This window comes from Oryctolagus cuniculus, chromosome 9, assembly GCF_051225735.1.
Source record: "Oryctolagus cuniculus isolate XC-2025 breed Fujian yellow rabbit chromosome 9, ASM5122573v1, whole genome shotgun sequence".
In the NCBI taxonomy this organism is placed as follows: domain Eukaryota; kingdom Metazoa; phylum Chordata; class Mammalia; order Lagomorpha; family Leporidae; genus Oryctolagus; species Oryctolagus cuniculus.
In genome coordinates, this window is record NC_142875.1 from 124,990,837 (window position 1) to 125,009,914 (window position 19,078).

At 50.4% G+C, this 19,078-nt stretch overlaps 2 protein-coding genes across 13 annotated transcripts in view; one reads left to right on the forward strand and one right to left on the reverse strand.

The window, feature by feature from the left end:
- Nucleotides 1-19,078, forward strand: part of PPFIBP1 (PPFIB scaffold protein 1) — a 178,000-nt gene that overhangs the window by 78,743 nt on the left and 80,179 nt on the right. The gene's annotated exons all lie outside the window — the stretch shown is intronic.
- C9H12orf71 (chromosome 9 C12orf71 homolog) lies at nt 3,993-5,647 on the reverse strand. Its single transcript, XM_089303328.1, has 3 exons — nt 4,684-5,647; nt 4,562-4,574; nt 3,993-4,485 (listed from the first exon to the last, which is right to left on the reverse strand). Exons 1-3 carry the CDS (start codon nt 5,511-5,513, stop codon nt 4,135-4,137), a joined length of 1,194 nt encoding a protein of 397 aa, XP_089159454.1. The 5' UTR covers nt 5,514-5,647; the 3' UTR covers nt 3,993-4,134.

Genomic DNA, 19,078 nt, shown 5'->3' on the forward strand with positions numbered 1-19,078 from the left:
AGGTACTTGGGTAATCATCTGCTGCTTCTCCCAGCTGCGTGAGCAGGGAGGTGGATCAGAAGCGGTGCAGCCAGGACAGGACCTGGTGCTCATATGGACTGGCAGTGTCACAGTGGCAGCCCCAGGAGCTGGTTGTAGTTGAACGTGCAACTAATAGCTTCCTAACACGGTTGACATAATGAGCGAGGAGGTACTGAAATATTTCCTGTTTTTAAAACCTTTATCTTGCTTTCTGATATGTGGCTTGACACTTAACTCCAAAAGGTATTTAAAGCTTATTTTATTTTAAAGTCTTGCAAAGTGCATTGCTTGAACCTTAGGGACAGGTTTCTACCTGTCAAGCAGGTTTCTACAACACTGAAAAATAAGCAGAGATATGTCACAAATCTTGCTGATTTACAGTCGCTTTATTCAGTGTGCACAGTCTTTTGGTCTTTTATAGCAGTTCGTTTTGGTTGAGTTTTTCTTGGAGCTTGACTTAACGACTAGAGGAAGAATTAAAATCACAGCAAGACTCTGCAAATCCCTGGAGGGCAGGAGATGGCTTTTCTCTTTTAGAACTATGGTAGTGTCTAAAGCCACCTTAAGATTCCATGCATAGTTCTTGAATTTAATTTTCAACTTAGTTTCTAAATTCCTCTGGTCACCACTCACTGGGTCCTTCTGCCGATGGCCACTTTCTCTTCTCCTTGTCTCCCCCACCACCGTTAATCTTAAAGAATAGCAACTCTTTCCACTGTTGTGTTTCTCTTTCTAAAAATTGTATAGGGAAAATTCAGGGCAGTAGGACGGATTGAAAGCATCAGAGACGCGTGCAGAGTCAGGGTCGCTGTGCTGATTTTGCAGTAACAAAGTCCGAAGCCCTGGTGCTTGCCCTCAAGTGCTTGCACAGCCTGTGGGTAAAGTGGATGTAGAGAGCTGAAAAGTGCAGGGCTTGCTGTGGGGTAGCAGGGCAGGGATTGGGGGACACATTAAGGAAGGCTGTGGCCAGCATTACGTGCAGGGATTAGTGTTGGCCTCACTGGAACACCAGGGCAGGCTCTTTGAGGTCGATTGCCCCAGCAGTTGGGGAAGGGAGAAGGAAATCCCTAAGACTTTGTGTGTTGACCCTAACAAGAAGGAAGAGTGCTCCCTTGGAGAATTTGATGAGTATTGATTAAGAGATCTGGCTGGGACAAGCGTGTAGTACAGTGGTTAGTTTGTGCCTTGGTTTGAATCCTAGCACCCCACTCCTGATTCCACCTTCCTGGTCACACCCACCTTGGGAGGCAGCAGGTGCTTGCTTAACTATGTGGGTCCCTGCCATTCATGTGGGAGACCTGGACTGAGTTCCTGGCTTCTGGCTTTGGCCTGGTACAGCTCTGGCTATTGTAGACATCAGGGGAGTGAAGTAGCAGACAGGAGATCTGTTTCTCTCTGTCCCCTGCCTTTCACATGAGATAAATGAAGAAATGTTGTAACGCTTTGGGAGCAGATGCCTGTGTACACTGTGAGTGGCATTAGGTGTGGTGGACAGGCCACACTTTGGGAAGGAGGAATAGGGAAGTGCATCAAAGCCAGGTAGCAGGTGTGCTGACGGGACTGCATGTCTCGGTGAAGCCGGAGAGCAAGCAGAGGTGGAGCAGGGCATTTGAGCGGGTGAGCGGCCTGGAAGAGCACTCTCAGGAGGATGGACAGAGTGAGACATGTGGGTGTGAAGAGTCTCAGCATGTGACCTTGAGCATGTTTGCATGACCCAAAGGCCCTGTGCTGGATCTCTTGTCTACCGCTAGGCTGTCTTATCCACCGCCCCCCCCCCCGCCCCCCGCCCCATCTTAGTATCCGACCAAGACCTCACAACTCCATTCCACACCACTGTCCACCAGCTCGAAGTCGTCCACCTTGGACTAATCACACTTGTGACGCCAGGGTCCCATATATGGAACCTTTGAAACTCAGTCCCTCCTGTACCATGCTGAATTGATTTTTCTTTCTTTCATTTTTATCTCATAATTTTTTTTTTTTGACAGGCAGAGTGGACAGTGAGAGAGAGAGACAGAGAGAAAGGTCTTCCTTTGCCGTTGGTTCACCCTCCAATGGCCGCCGCGGCCGGCGCGCTGCAGCCGGCGCACCGCGCTGATCCGATGGCAGGAGCCAGGTACTTATCCTGGTCTCCCATGGGGTGCAGGGCCCAAGCACTTGGGCCATCCTCCACTGCACTCCCTGGCCACAGCAGAGAGCTGGCCTGGAAGAGGGGCAACCGGGACAGAATCCGGCGCCCCGACCGGGACTAGAACCCGGTGTGCCGGCGCCGCAAGGCGGAGGATTAGCCTAGTGAGCCACGGCGCCGGCCCATTTTTATCTCATAATTTGACAGGCAAAGGGAGAGACAGAGAGTGTATGAGCGAGGTGCCATCTGCTGGTTTACTCTCCAAGTAAACTTGGCCCACAATGACCAAGGGTAGGCCAGGCTGAAGCTGGGAAGCCAGGAAGCCAGTCAGGGTCTCCCACGTAGGTGACAGGAACCCAGTTACATGGGCCATCACCTACTGCCTCCCAGGGTCTCCCTTACAAGGAAGCTGAAATTGGAAGCTGGAGCTAGGACTGGAACCCAGTCACTCTGATACGGACATCTTAACCTAAGTGCCAAGTGCCCTCCCCTATTCTTTTAGTCCATTTTACAAACTCATCACCCTTTGTAACTGTATGTTTCTATGGCTTTACCTCTTAAGTAAGAAACCACTTGAATCCAAAGATTATTTTGTTCCTTTTGGGAAGCTAGAAAATTATCTGTCACTCTTATGTGCTAAGTATTTGTGGAAAGAAGGAAGGACGAGTTGGAAGGCAGGGAATAGGAAGTTGCAGTTGAGGGAAGGAAGGAATTGGAGACTGGAATCACGTGGTTTTCCGTGTGAACTCGATGGCAGTCCAAGCTGGGGTTGGAGACCAGGACTCAGCCTGTGGGTGCGTGAGGAGGTGACTGTGGCACTGACGAGGGGAGTCGCCCCTGATAACAGGGAGCGGATGGGCCAGCACCCCGGATCACTAGGCTAATCCTCTGCCTGCAGCACCAGCACCCAGGTTCTAGTCCCGGTCCGGGCGCTGGATTCTGTCCCGGTTGCTCCTCTTCCAGGCCAGCTCTCTGCTGTGGCCCGGAAAGTCAGTGGAGGATGGCCCAAGTCCTTGGGCCATGCACCCGCATGGGAGACCAGGAGAAGCACCTGGCTCCTGGCTTCAGATCAGCTCAGTGCGCCGGCCGCAGCGGCCATTAGGGGGTGAACCAATGGAAAAAGGAAGACCTTTCTCTCTGTCTCTCTCTCTCACTGTCCAAAAAAAAAAAGTTGAGGATGGCCTTCCCCAAGGAAGTCAAGCTCATGACAGTTACGGAGGAATTCAGCGGGTGCGGTGGGATGGGTTGGGAAAGCACTTGGTTAGGTCCAGGTCTGCTGAAAACCTTAACTTTTGGTAAATACTTTGCTTCTGTTGGAAAAAATATTGCAGTGAGAATTGACTCAGACTCTGACTTCTGGACATCCCAGGAGTCAAGTCTTGTGGGGACATCCTCAGGAGGATGACTCACAGGGACAAGGGCAATGATAACTGCCAAGTGCTTGCGTTATCTGGTTAGTTCTCACAACAGCCCCATGAGGTGTGTATCATTGTTTCTCCCATCTTATCAAGGAGGCTTGGAGTAGTTACATAGCATTTCCAACCCTCACATTCCTCCTAAGTGGGCCACTGGTTACTGCCAACATGCTAGAGCCGACCAATGTGCTACCACCAGGGTGGCTCCCCAGGACTGAGTTCCTCAAACACCAGCAATGGAAACGAGCTTGCGAGTGACCCAGTGCCCGCTGCTACTTGCTCAGGCCACAGACGTTCAACTAAAACCCTACCACAGTGGGAATCTCATACGTTGTACTGCTGCCTTCTGAAACGGGGGTCTTGAGTTTATGGTACGTAAAACAAGAGGGTGAAATGTGGCAAGCAGGGAGAGGGTAGCAGCAGAATGCCTTCAGCTTGGGGAGCATAAATAATGCTGCCTGCAGTGACCTAAGAGTACCTTTCAGCCTTTGATCGGGGAGCTGGGATGGTGCTGCTGTGAGAGGTGTGAGTGATGAGAAAATTTATTCTGCTTACTGGGGAGAAGCGAACCTATAGGGACTGTGGAACAGGAGCTAACAAAACACTTGAGGGTACGCAGGGTCCTTCCTCGAGAGATTCTTGGGGTTGGATCCTCTTGCTTCTGCGACAGTGTCTTTTCCTTGGTGCCTTCTGCCGGGGGGCCTCAGGGGCCTTCTTGGGCTGGTCTCGCCTCCGGAGAGGGGAGAGGACCTGCTTCCTCAGCCAGTGGAAGAATCTCCCAAAGTTCAGGCAGAAGATGGTGTGGGTGTTGGGAGGAGTGGCCTTGCCTCGCGGGTCCTCCTTATCCAGCTTCTCCAGTGAGATAAAGGAGGTCAGCGACGCATTTGTCCTTTGGCTGCCAGTTGCCTGGGCTGTCATCTGCTAGGAAGGCAAAGGATGGATCGGTTAGGCGTAATGTCGACAGCAGTGGAGTCTGGGCTTTCTCAAACCATTTTACCCACGTAGCCCAACTGCACAGGCGAAGTGTCAACAGTCATTAATGCCTGCACGCATCATTCTTGCTACAATTGTTAGCCCTTCTCTCTGACCTGCCCTCCTCTCTCCGTCTGCATACCTCACTATTTTCCCTCCAGCTGCACCCTGGCTCCCTGCCTTGCTGTTGTCTCTCTCCCACTGCTCGCCATGTCAGGTGCACAAGGAACCAGCCTCGCCGCACAGTAGGTGAGAAGGCCCCATGCGGTGCACCTGTCCGCACCAGGCCCATCCCTCCTTCTCCCTGGGAAGATCTGCACGCTCATCTCAGCAGATTCATCTTCCTTAAGCCTTCGAGGGATGTCTGGGGACTGAATGACATCTTCTGGTGACCTGAGCCTGAGCGAGTCTCGACCGGTGTCACGTTCTTGAGGACCGACCTGAGCCAGATGTGGAGGGGAGGTGCTGGACAGCCGGGAGTCTTCCTCCTCTGTAGAAGCAGGGGACACGGAGTCGTTCTCTTCATCATTTTTCTTGTTTTCTAGGAACGTCTCCAGCTTCTGCATTAGATCACCCAGTTTGCTGAGAGTCCGTTTTGTGCTCTCTGCTGGGTACTTGTCTGTCCACTGCTGGTCACCGCTTCGAGCCCAGTTTGTTCTTGTGTCTTCACAGTCAGAGTCCACATCAATGTCCCAGGCCAGAGCGATGCTCAGTTTACAGAACTGCTCAGGGCTGTCCTTCACTTGGTCTCGGCGCAGCACGCGTCTCCTTGTGCTTTCCGTCTGCCATGTCCCTTGAATAGGAGGCAGCAGGTGGACTGAGGAATCCACAGAAGACGAGTCAGCGTAGGAGGGCGTGTCCGAGTAGAAGCTGTGCTCACAAGGGAAGTAGCCTATGGAGAGGCTCAGGTTGGACGTGCGGTCAGAAATGCAGTCCTCTGTGTCGCTGTAGTCGCTGCAGTGTTGGGAGTTCGCCATGGAGTTCAAGGGCGGAGATCCAAGGTTTCCCGTGACTCTGAATCTTCAAAAGAAAAAAAAAACAAACAGGAGGTATGGGGGAGAAGAAGAGAGTGATAGCACTTAAGCAATACCGTTATCCATTCTTTATTCCGTGTGGCACTACCCAGATAGAAGTTCATCCTGTTTTTGCCCTCTCCGATGGGGGTCGGGAAAGGTATTCCTCTGTCTTACAGAAGAACCCTGTCTGCTAGGCCTCTCCACCCGGTTCCGCTCACCATCCGTCTTATTACAGTTGGAGGAACCTGTATCATAAAAGAAAAAGATGAATGTTGTGTAAGATTTGGAAAATACGGAAAGGTACCAAGGTGGAAATAAATACATCTATGATTTCAGCATCCAGAGAGAATGATAGTCATTATTAAAAGTTGGATTGACTTCCTTATAATCTTTTTTCTTTATATATACAAGTATGTAACCGTGTATAGTATACATTTATACATATATTCCCACATCCTTAAATATGTAGGCATAACATCAGTGAAAACTCAGATTATTAAATTTTATGCCACAGCCTACAGTAAACATTCATAGCCATTCTGTACTTTTTAATTTACTTTCTTATTCATTATTAATTTATTAATTTAATCTTACTTCTTATTCATGACTATTCATTGATTACCTATTAATGATCACTGTATGATTAAGACCATTACTATTTATTAATGGCCATCTGTTGTAAATCTGCTGTGTCTCTTATTTGTTTTCCTGTACTTTCCTGTAGGGAGAACAGAACAAATATCACAAGTGTATTAAAAGCCTGTGACAGCACCAAATTGCTTTCCAGATAGGTTATAGCCGTTCATACGCCCATCTTTCCTGATGACATTGTTATTTCAGTCCAGCTTTCCTGAGGTGCCCCAGAAGCTTGAGAGGATGGAAGAACACACACTTGCATAGGCACATCATGTACACACACCCAGACCGTCACGCTCTTGCCCTGGGGGTTCTCCGCATGGACGGACGAGGTGCCACCAACTCCTGAACCAGAGGACGGTAGAGATCCTGCAGGCGCTGTGCTGCAGTGGCTGAAAGTCCAACTGTCAGAAGTCTGTGTTCTGAGACTGTTGGTTACCATGGCAACACAGGGGGCATCGCCTCCCCCCCAAGTTTTAGCCAACAGTGTGGCAAGAGGAGGTACTTCCAGAATATTCTGTAGCCATACTATACAGGGCTCAAAAGGACCCCTCTTGAGGACAGAAGGACAACTGTAGGGGTGGTTGCTTCTCTCTGGTCAGGTGGGTATCTAAGATGCTTCTGTCCGTGGGAAACATGGAGCCTGTTTGGTGCGATGGACAGAAGTAGGACAGAGTGATCAGTGCAACAGCAGCTAATTCATGGACAAGCGAAAGATCCCTTGCAACCTGGGCTGGGGTCAGGATGGAGATAACACGAAAGACCTGGGGGAGTTGTCTGCTGATCTGAGTGTTGATGGAGGAGTGGGAGTTAGCGAAGTGAAGAGAGGTGAGGCTTGGGTAGAGGGTGTGGAAGAAGGGAGATCACACACGATGATGTCCCTAGGGTCCGTGAGGCCGTAGAAGGCCATCCACCTGTTAAGGAGCTTGGTGTTCAGCCTCTTAGCCTAGACACTTCCACAGGATGGTGGTGTTCCTTTTTCAGTTCATTCTTCCTGGCAATTCAGAGTACGCTGAATTACTTGACAGGTTTAAAACAAAGCTTCCATTGACTGGACAGCGTGAACACGATTGGTTGACTTGAATGAGAATGGGCTCAGTGGGGTGATGGGACAGGAGCCAGGCTGCACAGGGTTGAGGAGTGAATGGGAGGAGTGAGTATGGGCGTACTCGAGGGCTGTCTGAACCAGAAAGGGAGAGGATGAAGCAGAGTCGAGGGTTGGTTTCTGCACCTCTTCCCCAAATAAGCGGGAGCTAAGGAAGCAGTCCAGGGGGGAGCTTTGCAATAGAAGAGGGTGCGGATTCTTTGGTGGGGGCTGGGGTGGGATTGTACGGCGTGGTGGGCAGATTTTGCCTATTGTCCCCCGAGCAGGAGAGAAGTGAGCTTGCTGAGGCCCAGTGACAATGCGTCGCGAAGGCCTCTCTTTGCTTTCTGCCAGGTTTCCCTGTGGGGCTTGCGTCCGTCTTGGCGTCTGTGTACATCAGTTCTGTTGGCGGGGTCGCTGTCCTTGTCCCCTGTGCACACGTGTCATCTCTAGCCCCGGCCCTTCCAGCCCTGTGGCTTGGCTCTTCCTTGCTCTCCATGCCCACTGGGCCCTCGGTTGCTGGCCAAGCCCTTGCTCATCTTGGCCCCGCATTCCAGGCTGCTTACGTCTGTGGGGAGCAGCCCGGACTTAGACTAAGTTACTGGAATTAAGACTTATTCTATGCATCTGCTCTCCCACAATATGGCGCTGGGAGAGAAGAAAACAGTTTCTACACAGCTGCCTCCAGTTCAGCCAATAAACTGTAGGACCTGCTCCTGATTGGAGGAGAGCAGCGTACTCGGCGTGTGGGCAGCCGAGCACGGATTGGCGGAGGAGGACTATAAAGGAGGAGAGAGACGGCATGCACCAGGAACATCTAAAGGGAACATCTAAGGGGAACACCTGTGCAGCCCCCGAGAGAGCCGGCCGGCGGTGTGCTGCTCCCCTGCGGAAGTGGGGAAAGTGGCCAGGGGGAACCGCCCTTCCACGGAGGTGGAAGGGACAGTAGCCAACCCGGGAAGAACCAGCAGCAAACCCGGGGAGGGCCGAGCAGACGAAAGAACAGCGCAGGGTCCTGTGTCGTTCCTCCACGAAGAGGGGGAGCGACATAATGGTGCCGTGACTCGGATATGAAGCCTAGGCAGGGTTCAGTGTCGTTCCTCCATGAAGAGGGGGAGCAACATAATGGTGCCGTGACTCGGATAGGAAACTTAGGAGGGAAGAAACGGGAAGAAATGGGAAAATACCAGAGAGAGAGACTAGCAAACAGCCTAGGGAAAAGCCGGACGAAAAAGGTGCCGGAAGAAGCTATTGAAAGCCTAGGCATAGACTCAGATACGGACTACGGGGGGAAGCTGGGAGAAATCTCTAAGGGCGAAAGCGAAAGTGAAAGCTAGAACAAACAGACTCAGATACGGACTGTGGGGAGAAGCCAGGAGAAATGAGGGAGGAGTATTGTTGGAGGAAAGCTTGGGGAAACATACCGGGTAGAGAAAAATGTTAGGGAAATTGAAGCTGCGGGGGCAGGCCGAGGCGGAGACGAAAGCCACTTTGGGATTCTCAAGTTAGCCCGGGAATAGGGGGCGAAAAGTTAAAACCAGAAGCGGAAACGTAAGCCCGGTTGGGATCCATCTGATTAGCCCAGGGAGCAAAGGACGGGAAGCCAAATCGTGGGGCGGAGACGTGAGCTGGGTTGAATTCGCCAGGTTAGCCCGGGGAACTTGGATTGAATGCTAGTGGCGGAGACGTAAGCTACGCTGTGTGACTCGCGGAGGCTGCCGTGCGCAGAGAGAGCGTGCGGGGCACAAGTAGATAGGGAACGCTGGGCTAGTGCGAGACCGCGGAGTGTGTGCGCGAAGCCGAGCCGCGCAGAGCCGCGAAGCCGCGCAGATGAGAGAAGCGGGCTGAAGCGGCTCAGCCGGGAAGCCGCCGAGAAGCAGCCTCGGGGCAGGCGCCGGGAAGCCGCGGGGATAAGAGAAACAGAAGTTTAGAAGTAAAATGAGAGAAATAGGAATGCTGGAAGATAGAAGTAAAATGGGAGAGATAGGAATGCCCGGAGATAGAGAAATAGAGAAGTAAGGCCTCCCCACAGCATGGCAATGAGAGAGCTTGGATTCGGTCTGCCTGATTAGGAAGGCGGTGAGCACCTGCGGGCGGCTAGCAGCTTATGCGCCGCAGGTCACCGAAGACAGGCACGAATTAACATCAATAAGGCCTCCCCACAACACAGCAATGAGAGAGCTTGGATTCGGTCTGCCTGATTAGTAAGGCGGTAAGCACCAGCAGGCAGCTCGACCAGAGTATGAGCTGCAGGTCACCGAAGATAGGCACGAATCAACACCAATAGGCCTCCCCACAATATGGCAATGAGAAGGCTTGGATTCGGTCTGCCTGATTAGTAAGGCGGTAAGCACCAGCAGGCGGCTCGACCAGAGTATGAGCCGCAGGTCACCGAACACAGGCACGCATCAGCGCCTAAAAACCTCCTCACAACATGGCGAAGAGAGGACCCGGATTCGGTTTGCCTGATTGATAGGACTTGTAAGAACCTGCGGGCAACTCTAGCAAGCAGAGCAGAGTGTGTGCCACGGGACACCGAAGACAGGCGTGTATCAACGCCAAAAAATAAAAAGAAAGGGGGATCTGTGGGGAGCAGCCCGGACTTAGACTAAGTTACTGGAATTAAGACTTATTCTATGCATCTGCTCTCCCACAATATGGCGCTGGGAGAGAAGAAAACAGTTTCTACACAGCTGCCTCCAGTTCAGCCAATAAACTGTAGGACCTGCTCCTGATTGGAGGAGAGCAGCGTACTCGGCGTGTGGGCAGCCGAGCACGGATTGGCGGAGGAGGACTATAAAGGAGGAGAGAGACGGCATGCACCAGGAACATCTAAAGGGAACATCTAAGGGGAACACCTGTGCAGCCCCCGAGAGAGCCGGCCGGCGGTGTGCTGCTCCCCTGCGGAAGTGGGGAAAGTGGCCAGGGGGAACCGCCCTTCCACGGAGGTGGAAGGGACAGTAGCCAACCCGGGAAGAACCAGCAGCAAACCCGGGGAGGGCCAAGCAGACGAAAGAACAGCGCAGGGTCCTGTGTCGTTCCTCCACGAAGAGGGGGAGCGACAACGTCTTTCCTCCTGATGGGGTCATGACATCATTTGGGGAGTCACTGAGTCATAGCTCCCCAGGGGTCCTGTCTGGTCACTGCCTTCTCTGCAATAGTGGGTCTGTTTGAGTGGAGGTGGGCTGTCGTTCCTTTATCTGTTGGCAGATGTGCGATTCTGAGGATGAATACAGACTGGGAGGGACTGAGGGCTTTAATTTGCAAAGACTAAGCCAAAAAAAAAAAACACAACAACAACAACACAAAAAACCTTCTCTAAGGGCGAGTTCTCGGCAGGTGTAATGATAGCCACATGGTGTCTGGTCTGACCTGGAGCAATGGGATGTCATGTCCAGGTCAAATTCGGTGAGTCTCAGGAAGAGAGGAGGCGTGAACTCGGTTTCCCAGAGGTTGGGTTCATGTGTACTTAAAAAAAGTGGGTGTTTGATGCAACAGTGAATACGCCGCTTGGGACACTCATAGCCCATATTGAAGTTTCTGGGTTCAAGTCCCCAGCTCTGCCCCTGATTCCGCCTTCCGGCAAATGTGCACCCTGGGAGGCAGCGGGTGATGGCTCAATTAGTTTGATCCCTGCCACCCATGTAGGGGACTTGGGTTGAGTTTTTGGCTGCTGGCTTTGCCCTGGCCCAGTCCTGGCTTTTGCATGCATTTGAGAAGCGAACCTGCAGATTGGAAATATGTTCTTCTCCCTCTCCCACTGTTCAAATAAATATTTTTTAAAAACATAATCTAAAATTAACCTTGATTAAATTACTTTTGGTCACTTTTTTGTGAGTCAGATTTCCAGTAGAAGCAGAAGAAACCATGAATTTTTTTGCACTGATCGAAGCAGAGGCGTAGATTTAAACGCACACACACCAACACGCATGAATGAATGAACATAAAAGAGGCAGGGAACGCTCATCTGACCTCAAAGAACCTCAACTTGTTGAAGTCTTATCAGTTTCTAAAGACCTTTTTCCAAATATTTGTCTCTCCATTTCCATTTAATAAGCTTACATTGAGCGCTTGCCGTGACTCACTCTTGGGTTTTTCACTGTTGCCCTGGCTTCCATTCTTAGGTTCTGCTGAGTCAGTCTGTTTCAGGTGACCTGAGTCAGCAGTTCTGGTGGGCCGAGCAGAAAGACGTAGAAGCGGTTTCTTTCTTTCTTTCTTTCTTTCTTTCTTTCTTTCTTTCTTTCTTTCTTTCTTTCTTTCTTTCTTTCTTTCTTTCTTTCTTTCTTTCTTCCTTTCTTCCTTTCTTCCTTTCTTCCTTTCTTCCTTTCTTCCTTTCTTCCTTTCTTCCTTTCTTCCTTTCTTCCTTTCTTCCTTTCTTCCTTTCTTCCTTTCTTCCTTTCTTCCTTTCTTCCTTTCTTCCTTTCTTCCTTTCTTCCTTTCTTCCTTTCTTCCTTTCTTCCTTTCTTCCTTTCTTCCTTTCTTCCTTTCTTCCTTTCTTCCTTTCTTCCTTTCTTCCTTTCTTCCTTTCTTCCTTTCTTCCTTTCTTCCTTTCTTCCTTTCTTCCTTTCTTCCTTTCTTCCTTTCTTCCTTTCTTCCTTTCTTCCTTTCTTCCTTTCTTCCTTTCTTCCTTTCTTCCTTTCTTCCTTTCTTCCTTTCTTCCTTTCTTCCTTTCTTCCTTTCTTCCTTTCTTCCTTTCTTCCTTTCTTCCTTTCTTCCTTTCTTCCTTTCTTCCTTTCTTCCTTTCTTCCTTTCTTCCTTTCTTCCTTTCTTCCTTTCTTCCTTTCTTCCTTTCTTCCTTTCTTCCTTTCTTCCTTTCTTCCTTTCTTCCTTTCTTCCTTTCTTCCTTTCTTCCTTTCTTCCTTTCTTCCTTTCTTCCTTTCTTCCTTTCTTCCTTTCTTCCTTTCTTCCTTTCTTCCTTTCTTCCTTTCTTCCTTTCTTCCTTTCTTCCTTTCTTCCTTTCTTCCTTTCTTCCTTTCTTCCTTTCTTCCTTTCTTCCTTTCTTCCTTTCTTCCTTTCTTCCTTTCTTCCTTTCTTCCTTTCTTCCTTCCTTCCTTCCTTCCTTCCTTCCTTCCTTTCTTCCTTCCTTCCTTTCTTCCTTCCTTTCTTCCTTCCTTTCTTTCTTCCTTTCTTTCTTCCTTTCTTTCTTCCTTTCTTTCCTTTCTTTCCTTTCTTTCCTTTCTTTCCTTTCTTTCCTTTCTTTCCTTTCTTTCCTTTCTTTCTTTCTTTCTTTCTTTCTTTCTTTCTCTCTCTCTCTCTCTCTCTCTCTCTCTCTCTCTCTCTCTCTCTCTCTCTCTTTCTTTCTTTCTTTCTTTCTTTCTTTCTTTCTTTCTTTTTTGACAGAGTGGACAGTGAGAGAGAGAGACAGAGAGAAAGGTTTTCCTTTTGCCATTGGTTCACCCTCCAGTGGCCACCGCAGCTGGCGCGCTGCGGCCAGCGCACCGCGCTGATCCGAAGGCAGGAGCCAGGTGCTTCCTCCTGGTCTCCCATGCAGGTGCAGGGCCCAAGTGCTTGGGCCATCCTCCACTGCACTCCCGGGCCACAGCAGAGAGCTGGCCTGGAAGAGGGGCAACCGGGACTAGAACTTGGTGTGCCGGCACCGCAGGCGGAGGATTAGCCTATTGAGCTGCTGTGCCGGCCAGAAGCGGTTTCTACTTCCCTGCAAGTGCAGGAGACCCCAGACTGTCCACACCGCCCAGCAGGGACGGTGGACCTGGACTGATCCGCAGGGGTGAAGTCAGGAGCTATGTTCTCCTTTGCATTTACTGAGCACTCCCTATGTGCTGGGTTCTGTAGGGCACACGTTCCCGCTTTAGTTTGTTTAATCCTCTCAGCTGCCTGATCGGTTAAGTTTCTGTTTTTGTCCTTGTACAGAAGGAGCCCATGCCTGCACAGTTAGATGACTCTCTCTCATCTCTCGTTGTCACCCCACAACCCTGGATTCACACTTAGACGGCACAGCCCAAAGGGTCTGGCCCTGAACCCGCACCCTTAACCTCTTTGCGCCTTTGCCTCTGAGAAGGTTGACCGCCCACCTCCTCCCTGGAAAAGATTCCTGGGAGAGCTGACCCAATTCCAGATCAAAACCGTGCTCCTCTGAGGGGAGCACATGTTCAGAGTGACACTCAGGGGCACATGTGGCACACAGGGCTGCGTGATGGTGCCACCTGCTTCCTTACGTTTCAGCGAGACTGAAACGGAAACCGTGCATAGCGTTACCACGCGTATGAAGCTCAGGGCTCTGATGTCAAGGCCCATCCTTTGGGCCGGGTCTGGGAGTGCTTCATGCAGTACCACATACACGCAACCTGTAGTCCTTGCCTAATTCTCTGGCAGAAAATGTCGTCTTCTGTATTTTTCTATTTTTTATAACATTAATTGAGCATCTGGCACTGTGCCCCAGCGAGGTAAGCCACCTCCTGTGATGCTTGCATCCCATTTGAGCACCAGTTCAAGTCCCAGCTGCTCCCTGTCCCGTCCAGCTCCCTGCTGGTGTGCCTGGGAAGGCAGTGGGTGATGGCATCTCCCGAGTGCACCCACATGGGAGACCCGGATGGAGTTCAGGCTCCTGGCTTCGGCCTGGCCCGGTCCCAGCCATTGCTGCCATTTGCAGAGTGAACCAGGATGGAAGATCTGTCTCTCTCTGTCCCTCTCTCTCTCTGTAACTTACTCTAATAAGTAAATAAATCTTTTTTAAAAAAATTAACTTAATACGCCTATGCCTACCAGTTGAGTGCTTATCAGGTTCCACGCCCTGCGGCCTGCTGCTTCTGGCAGCCATAAATCCATTTGCTAAACATTTTTATTTATTTACTTGAGAGGCAGACACACACACACACACACACACACACACAGAGAGAGAGAGAGAGAGAGAGAGGAAGAGAGCGAGTGCTTTCATCCCTGGTTTACTCCCCAAATGCCTGCAACAGCCAGAGCCAGACTGGGCCAAAGCTGGGAGCGAGGAAACCGATCCAGGTCTCCCACATGAGTGGCAGGGGCCCAGGTACCCTGATGCGGAATGTGGACATCCTAACCAGTAAGTCGAATGCCTCTCCCATGGGATGTGGACGTGCTAACCAGTGAGTCAAATGCCCACCCCTACACACTGATTTCATTTGCTTCATCTATAAAATAGAGAACTTGCAGAGTCTTTGTAACTATTGGAGATGATACCTGTGGGATGCTTACTGAATGGTTTCTTATTTTTTTCTGTAATTGAGGAAACCAACTCCTTCCTCTAGCATTGGCAGTACCCCTCTGGGGAGAGTGTTTTTATTTGATTCTAAAATTCCAGACATAGACTTGTTTCCAACATGATTACATGTCAGAATCGTGTGCATGTAATGATCATGTATGTATGTATGTAAGTGACTGTCTGACTCCCTCCTCCCCACAGTGGACCAGAGCTGGTGCCATAGCAAGGTGCGCTGTATTTTTTCTCCGTAGCATCTGTATCTACCAGCACAGTGTCTGATCTGCAAACCCTCCCACAGCCTGGCAGTCCTGCCTGGTGGTCAGGGAAGCCCCCGAATGAGCAACCCTGTCCCAGGGCATTGCTGGGAAGCGGGATCTTCCCCTTCCAGCGCCCCCTGCAGGTGGAGTGGCAGTGCCCAGCCAGGCTCCTGCTGGGGCTCAGCACAGGTCTGGTGAGATGAGTGTCAGTGTCCTGCACTCTCAGGGCTGTCGCTGGAAACCATGCGAGGCCCACAGCTGGCCTCCCGCTGGCACCGTTCTGCCCTGGGAGACTGCGCCCCTGCTGGGGAGAGATTCCCCCAGACCTGTCTTGGGAGGAAGGGTGCAGAGGGCTCAGACACAAAACCACAGAGCAAAGAGTTTACCCCATTCCTTAGCGGGCAGGCAGCCAAACGTTCAGACTCGAGAAGCTTTGCTCTCTTCTCCAGGGCACTGTGCAGGGAAGGGGCAGAGGCAGGGTGACCGGGGGACTTGCTCAGGGTCCAGGGTCTGGGATCCCAAGGGCTCAGAAACAGACAGACCAGCATCGAGCTCCCATACTAACCCAGCAGAACACAGGAGGTGGCTTGCAGTGGTTTTCGAATGTTCTGGAAGATCGGAAAGGATCATACACTCATATACTGTATGAAGATTGAGCGAGGAGCGGATGAACAGGTGGGCGTGTGGCTCAGCGGGTTAAGCCACAGCTTGCATCCCGTAGCGGAGGGCCTGGGACGGAGTCCTGCCTCCACTTGCAGATCCCGCTTCTTGTGAATGTACCTGGGAGGCACCAGATGATGGCTGAGCTGCTTGAGCCCCTGCCACCCAGGTGTGAGACCTGGATTCAAATCTGGACTCGTCATGTTGGTCTGGCCCAGACCGGGCATTGCAGGCACTGGGGGAGTGAACCAGCAGACTGAAGATCTCCTTGCCTGCCTCTGCCTCCCTGTCTCTCTTATTGCAGTGTCTTTTAAGTGAGCAAAAACAAATGAATAAGCATTTAAAAAAAGAGCAAGGCAGCAGGAAATGTGAGCGACTGTTGAAGCTGGGATTGACTTTGGTTTCATGAGAAGGGAATTGAGGAAGAGCAGAACATGAAGGAGCCAGCCGAGGATGGGCTGGGCCGAGGTGAGGGTCTCTGCACGGCCTTGACCCTGAGTCCCACCAGCAGACCCATTGAAGGCCAAGGCCTGTCCCTGTCTCCCCACCCCCACCTCGAAATGTTGCCAATTCACGGCTTTCCATTTCTGCACCGCCTATTCTTAGCACAGTTAGAGCGTTCTCCCACTTCCCCGAGGCTGAACACCAGGAAGGCGGGGAGGGTCCCAGCTCTGGCCCGGATCCCCAACTGCCGAGGGGGTCTGTGAATGGATGCTGCTGTGTGTGTGCACAATGGTCGCCATTCAGTCAGGAACCTTTCCTTTCATTTGCTGGAATGCAACTGTGATGGCCCCCAACCCCAGCTTGGGAACGCCTTAAGGAAAATGATATTAGTAAATGACAACTATAAGGCAAGGATTTTTAAGATCTTGCAAAGTTAAAAATAACTGCCTAAAAATATGAAAGCATTGGAAGGTGGGCATGGAAAATCATAAACCGCAAGATGATATTTTTAAAGCGTCCTAAAAGGGAGACCCTGAGGAGAGAAACCCGTCCATGGTGGCCGGTGGTAGGGAACGAGCTAAGAATGGGGAAAGGGTTGTCAGCTGCATAGGGGTAAAGCACCATCTAATCAAAACAGCGTTGGAGCCATGTATGCAGACTTTTAATTTTCTAACAGATAACATTTATAAAAAGATTTTATTTATTTGAGAGGTAGAGTAACAGAGAGAGGGAGAGACAGAGAGCAAGGTCTTCCATCTGCTGTTTCACTCCTCAAATGGTTGCAGTGGCTGCAGCTGAGCAGATCTGAAGTCAGGAACCAGGAGTTTTCTTCTGGGTCTCCCACGCAGGTGCAGGGGGGCCCAAGGACTTGGGCCATCTTCCACTGCTGTCCCAGGCCATAGCAGGGAGCTGGATTGGAAGTGGAGCAGCCAGGACACAAGCTGGCACCTATATGGGATGCTGGTGCTCCAGGCGGAGGCTTAGCCCACTGCACCGCAGTGCTGGCCCCTAATCGATACATTAAAAAAGGACAAATGGGCCAGTGTTGTGGCACAACAGATTAAGCTGCCACCTGTGATACTGGCATCCTGTATGAGCGCCAGTTCTTGGATTTCTGCCACCCACCTGGGAGACCCAGATGAAGCTCCTGGCTCTTGGCTTTGGGCTGGCCCCGCCCAACTGTCTCAGCCATCTGGGAAGTGAGCCAGCAGATGGGAGATTTTCTCTCTCCCTCTCTCTGTAACTCTGCCTTTCAAATAAAATAAGTCTTTTAAAAATAAATATATAAAAGGAAAAACACACAAGTAAAATCAATTTTATAATATTTTCCTTAACCTAAAATATAAAATATTAAAGTTTATAAGGTCAGTATAAAATTATTTTTTTTATTTTTTATAATTTTTTTGACAGGCAGAGTTAGACAGCAAGAGAGAGAGTACGACAGAGAGAAAGGTCTTCCTTTTCTATTGGTTCACCCCCCAAATTGCCGCTACAGCCAGTGCGCTGTGCCAATCCGAAGCCAAGAGCCAGGTGCTTCCTCCTGGTCTCCCATGTGGGTGCAGGGCTCAAGGACTTGGGCCATCCTCCACTGCCCTCCTGGGCCACAGCAGAGAGCTGGACAGGAAGAGGAGCAACAGGGACAGAATCTGGCGCCCTGACCGGGACTAGAACCTGGGGTGCCGGCGCTGCAGGCGGAGGATTAGCCTAATGAGCCGTGGCACCGGCCAAGGTAAGTATAAAATTATTAATAAGATGCTTTGGCTTTTGAGCCAAATCTTTAAAGTGTGGCATGCATTTTTACACTGACATTGTCTCTGATTTTGGAGTGGCCACGTTTCAAGTTCTCCATATCCACATGGGGCAGCAGTGTTGGCCGACACAGCTTGACATGGTTTCGGGGTAGTTATGTGGCCATATGCATTTGTCAAAGCTTGTGCAACTGTATATCTGTATGTACTGTTACAACATGTGTAAATTATATTTATTGAAAAAAATGTGCTGTGACCCAGAATGTACCAAATTATTTGCTGTCCATGAGCATATATTAAAATTATCCTCTTAAAAATGAGTCTCAGAGTTGGTGGGCGTTTGGTGTCGCTTGGGACAGCCGCATCCCAGATTGGAGTGCCTGCATTGCGTCTTAGCTCCTTTTCCAGCTACTTGCTGATGTACACCCTGGGAAGCAGCAAGTAATGGCTCAAGTGCTTGTGTCCACACCGTCCATTTGGGAGACCAACGTTGAGTTCTTGGCTTTGATCTGGCTCAGCACCAGCCTGTTGTAGGCATCTGGAGAGTGAACCAAGAGACAGAAGAAAGCCTCTGTGTGTGTGTTTTTTTTTTTTTTTTTTTTTTTTTTTTTTTTGGACAGGCAGAGTGGACAGTGAGAGAGAGAGACAGAGAGAGAAAGGTCTTCCTTTTGCCGCTGGTTCACCCTCCAATGGCCGCCGCTGCAGCCGGCGCACCGCGCTGATCCTGGCAGGAGCCAGGAGCCAGGTGCTTTTCCTGGTCTCCCATGGGGTGCAGGGCCCAAGCACCTGGGCCATCCTCCACTGCACTCCCTGGCCATAGCAGAGAGCTGGCCTGGAAGAGGGGCAACCGGGACAGAATCCGGCGCCCCAACCGGGACTAGAACCCGGTGTGCCGGCGCCTCTGTGTTTTTGTGTGGCTGTCCCTCTCTCTCTCCCTCTCTCTCTCTGCTTTCAAATAAATAAAAAAAAATTTAGGAAGATGAATCTTAGAGTTGGAATTTGGCATTTTCATTATCCAATTTTAGAAATAAAAGTTAAGAGTCTGCATTTGACTCATCCAGGGCTAGTAATTTTCCTAGGTTTCAGGGTGTATGTGTGTGTGTTTGCACGTGGGGGTGTGTGTGAGTGTGTGTGGGTGTTTGCATGGGGTGTGTGTGAATGTGTGTGGGTGTTTGCGTGGGGGGTATGTGAGTGTGTGTGGGTGTGTGCATGTACATGCACTCCTGTGTGTTTCCACAACACAGCTTAGTTTAGAAAGGACTGGCAAAAATTTAATTAGCATAATTTTTAAAGACAGATTTGCACGTGTTTGGCAAGATAAAGATGGGTACAGATTGTTTTGACAAAGCCTCAGTGCTGATTTAGGGAACAAGCTTGTCTCTTTTTGTGTTCGCCACTTCCCTTGGAGCAGTATTAAACATCGCTTGTCTCTTGACTTCCTTCTGCCTGTGGTATGCAAGGTGCTTGGTGGTAACTGTTCTGACAGTGACTCGGTCTACAGGCAT